The sequence below is a fragment of the Octopus bimaculoides genome, chromosome 5, assembly GCF_001194135.2.
Source record: "Octopus bimaculoides isolate UCB-OBI-ISO-001 chromosome 5, ASM119413v2, whole genome shotgun sequence".
Classification (NCBI taxonomy): Eukaryota; Metazoa; Mollusca; class Cephalopoda; order Octopoda; family Octopodidae; genus Octopus; species Octopus bimaculoides.
The window spans coordinates 98290169-98295168 of record NC_068985.1 but is presented as its reverse complement, the minus strand read 5'-3'; the positions used below and the strand labels follow the sequence as shown (position 1 = coordinate 98295168).

Here is a 5000-nt window from a genome sequence, read left to right as displayed (position 1 = left end):
CGCTGCGGCGAGAACAGCCACACTATTGGAAGCAAAGCAGATTAGTGTCAATATGGAAGAAATATTGAGGAGTGAGCAGTTAATAAGAAAAGAGGGAGATACTATTTAGTTGATCCCTCCGACAGAGACTACAAATGATAAAAGTTGGAAAACAGTGGTGTACAGAATACAAGCGGTCGTCACCAACAAGATAGAGAGAGTGACGGAAGAAGAAATAGAAGAATGTTTAGATGAGATTGTAAAGAAGACAACGTACATTGGCAGAGGAAGAAGATTCAGTACGGTGGAGGTGAGGTTTGCCACAAACGAAGAGGCGGCCTTACATTCCACTACCATTCTGAGGACAGAGAATGTGGTGCTATTACCCACTTACTGGGGAAGCCGCAGTATCCGAATTAGGATACCAAGGGTACCACCAGAGATTAAAACCGAGTGGTTGGTTGCAGCTGTTCTGGCTGCCACCGAGGACGACCCTGAGCTTGGACCTGTTGGAGAGACGAAAAAGTTGAACTGTTGGGGATTTGGAGTTGTTGAAATGTGGCTTTTTTCCACATTTGAAGATATAGAGCGGATCCCCTACCAGATTGGGGTTGAGGAAGAGAAAACGTTGAATGTGGTGGTGGAGGGACGGAGACCGAATTGCCATATATGCGGGGTGAGGGGACACATGAATACCCAGTGCCCCTTATTTGAATTCTCGCATAACGAAAAGGTGGTGGAGAAGGAGCATGGGAACGAGCAGACGGAGGAGAGATTACAAAGAAAGAAAGATAAAATTGAGGAGAATTGTACCCAGGAAGTTAAAGAGAAGAAAAAGAGTGAGGTGAAAGAAACAAAGGAAGAGAGTGATGGGTTTGTCAGCCCCAAAAGAAGGAAGAAATCTAAGACAAGAGAGCATTCAGTTGAACGCAAGAAAGGTAAGGAAAGTCTTGAAGCCAAAAATATGCATTGAGAGAGAGGAAAAGAACTATGCAAATATAAGGGTCCCTTGGTAGCGTATGCGAAGAGTGTGGATGCGGAAAGAAAAGTTGCGAAATGGAAGGGACTGGGGAGAGTGAAGCTGCCAGGAAACAGTTTTGAAGCAGATGAGAGAGGTATTATGATACCTAAAGAAAAGTATGAGAGATTCATGGATGGATTTAGTGGAAATATAAAAATGGTACAATGGTTTTGGTTGTATGAGATTACTCCTTCGGTAGTTGAATACGATGTGTTGAAAAGAATGGAATTACCAAAGTAAAAGGAATTTTAATTTGAAAAAAGGAAAAACTGGGGAAAAAAAAATAATATTCGGGGGTCGAATATTATTTTTTTTGCACCTCATTTTCATTCTTTCATATTATCATTCGTTTCTTTTATTTTTTCTTATTATTTCATCTCATTTTTGTAATTTTTAGTTCCCCGAGTTTATGTTTGTTACGTATGTATTGTCTTTATGCTTCTACGTGTAGCCTTTTATAGGCAATAAAAAATCGAAATCCATTAACAAAGCTTTGTTCGGTCAGATAATATAACAGAAGACACTTGCTCAAGGTGCTATGCAGTGAAACTGAATCCGAAACTATATGGCTGGGTAAAAAACTTACCATAATAAGCCATTTAAAGTTAGTATTTTTATGAAACAGATTCGCTATAGTGGTCTTTGTAGGGCTTCGATATTGAGACTGTAAATATTCTTTTCTACTCTAGGCACAAGGCCCGAAATTTTGGGAGAGGGGGCCAGTCGATTAGATCGACTCCAGTACGTAACTGGTACTTAATTTATCGATTCTGAAAGGATAAAAGACAAAGTTGACCTCGACGGAATTTGAACTCAGAACATAAAGACCGACGAAATACCGGTAAGCATTTCGCCCGGCGTGCGAATGTTTCTTTTTTTTTTCTAGGGACAAGGCCCTAAATTTTGGGGGAGGGGTAAAGTCGATTAGATCGACCCCAGTAGGCAACTGGTACTTAATTTATCGACCCTGAAAGAGATGAAAGGCAAAGTCGACCTCGGGGGAATTTGAACTCAGAACGTAGCGGCAGATGAAATACCGCTAAGCATTTCGCTCGACGTGCTAACGTTTCTGCCAGCTCCCCACCTTGAGACTCTGTAAATATTATGACACTGGTGTATCGTATGAGGTTTTTGGAGGTGGTATGCGATTAGCCAATTTAGGATATCAGAGAGTGTGGTTGTAGCAGTATAACAGGCAAAGAGATGAGACTGTGAATCCCTGATGCAAGTGGCATGATAAACTAGTCTCAGTTAAATAGTCGGAATTTAATGTAAAATGCAGATAACACCACACACCACTCTCTGAAGACACTGCTGCACAGTTATTCTTATTTAACTACTTTGTTATCAACCCGCCTGAAAATGTGCTTAATTTCATGAAACTGCACCTAAAACTGCACTTGGTTCAGTTATAAAATAACTTAAATTAAAACTCACCATCAAAATTTCATGTTTATATATTTTCTAAATATCAGCGAAATAATGAGAAAGTTATTTTAGTAAATGCTTTATTAATTTCTATATCAATTGAAACAAAGGTTGAGTGTAAAAAAAAATAAGGTAATGAAAGAGTTAACATAAATTGCCTGGAAAGCTGCTTCCATAACAACAGTTCTCCAATATTGATTTTATCATAGGACGTCTGACTTACGGATGAACTGGAACAAAACAACAGCTGGATCATCACTAAATTAAGTCTCATGGTATTTTAGAGAATTAATTATTTTTTTCGCTTACTGATGCTGAGTCTGTATATAGAAACATGAGGAAGGAGAAATAGCAGCCGAACCTCACTGAATATCAAACCTGTTGCCTTTTAGAAAGGCGTATTAGTAAAAAAAACTGGTAAGTTTATTTCGTGAATAACATTGAATTAGATGAAGTCAGTGTTGATTTGAATTAAGCAATAATTACATAAACACACCCATCGTTTACAAAGAGAGAAGTAAGTTTACACATTTAGTTTTATGGATATGTTCGGTAAGTTATTAATGAGACTCACTAACCTCTATTATTTCCGTGTAGTTTAGGTATATCGCCGATTAGGTACCAACTCTTCATGCATGGTAAGTTTTTGCAATCTGACAATGATTTCGAATAACTTCGTAGAACACGAAAAGAAAACCAGACGACAATAAGTAATAGAAGAACACCAGCAACCAACATTTTAACAGCTTCACTTCTCACAATCAAGTAAAACTGGCAAGATTGTAAACATCGAGGTCACAATCTATGGATACGTACTTATAATATAACTATCTAGTTACTGCAGCCAAAATAAACAAGTTGCAATTATATTGGGTTATTCCATAGATAATGCGTCTTTTTCAATTGTGTGAACTAAAAGTCGGAGCGGAACGGGATAAACTACCTGCATCAACCTTGTACATACTCTTAGTGCAAGTTTTGAAGAGTGCAGTTCGATTTAAACAATAATTTTTAAAAACCTGCAATGGAAGTAACAAAAGAGCATATTAAGCATATTTTGCTCTATGAGTTCAATAAAGGCAACAACGCAACGGAAAGTGCGAGGAATATTAATGCAGCATATGAGAATCGGACAATATGCATAAGCTAGTGTGAACGGTGGTTCCAGAAATTCCGAACCGGAAACTACAGCCTAGATGACGAGCCACGTTCTGGAAGATCTGTAGAGCACGATAAGGACGTCCTGCAAAACCTGGTGGAACAAAATCCCATCGTGTCTGTTGAGGAACTTGCAGAGAAGTTTGGATTTGGTCTTTCAACCATTCATCGACACCAGCGCCAGAAGTAAAAACGACCACCTTTGGTTTCAAGACGAAAGGTGTTCATCCATCAGGATAATGCTCGACCACATACAGTGAGGATGACATTCCAGAGGCTGGAGCAGTTTGAATGGGGAATGATACCCGACCCACCATATTCGCCGGACATTGCCCCATCTGATTCTCATTTATTCTGCATTTTTCGAAATCATCTGGACGGAAAAAATAAGAATTCTGTAGACGAGGTCAGAACAGTAGTGGAGGAGTATTTTTCGTCACGGATACGTGAATTTTGGAAGAGGGGCCATGCAAGTCTACCAGATAGATGGAAGAGCATTGTAGAAAATGAAGGAGAGTATATTTTAGATTAAAAAAGAACTTTATCGTAATTTTGATGAATAAAAGAAGTATGAAAAAAAAACACATTATTTATGGGATGACCCAATACAACTGAAAATGTTTTGAACTTTCTGTAAATGTGCATTTAGAAATATATCCGATATTGTAATCGATTATTCGTATTTTCGTATGGGTTTGGTTACGAGAATTGTTTTCTCCTTAAATGTTATAAATTATAATTGCTATTTCTTGCCAATCTAATTTATGAATAATTGTATTTGTGATTTTGGCAGAAGGAATTGAATTTTAAATCATAATTGAAACAAATACAAAAGAAAGAGCATAATGCATTGGATACAAGCGATGCTCAGCAAAGACAAGCAGTAGCGTAACAGAATCTATATTGAGCAGTGGAATAAATTATATCATTTCATAGAAATTATTGCACTATTTGAAAAGATTTTATGTCTTAGCGTACAGATGGTTTACATTTGCGCTTGTTGTTATCCTAACAATTATTATTCTGTGTGCCATTTTCCATGGTGTACACTCGTAACATATTCTTGGGCATACACACGCGCAAGCAACCGAAGAACACACATATACACATAAACACGCGCGCCTGCATGTACACACGTATAAGTGCATATATAAATGCATACATATGCTCGTATGAAAACAGAACACAAATGGGTTAAAGGTTCACTACAGCTGTTTCAGACGCGTTTTTTTTTTCATGAATAATTCGATTACCGTTTTCTTCAAGTGAATTAAATTTAAAATTTGGTTCGGAGAAAAATACGAAAATGTGGAAAGTAGATAGACACTCTCATTTCGGTATCAGTGAAGAGAGTATGTACTGTGTGTGTGTGTGAGTGTATGTATATATATATATATATATATATATATATATA

The 5000-nt window shown here is 37.6% G+C and overlaps 1 protein-coding gene across 1 annotated transcript in view; it reads right to left on the bottom strand.

Annotated features, from left to right (window-relative positions):
- The window catches only part of LOC128247875 (cytochrome P450 4V2-like), an 8130-nt gene extending 4941 nt beyond the window's left edge, over window positions 1-3189 (bottom strand). The window contains exon 1 of the mRNA XM_052968086.1: window positions 3007-3189. Within this exon, the coding sequence (XP_052824046.1) occupies window positions 3007-3166 (160 nt within the window). The 5' untranslated portion in view covers window positions 3167-3189. The remainder of the gene's footprint in view (window positions 1-3006) is intronic.
- Window positions 3190-5000: the final 1811 nt, after the last annotated feature.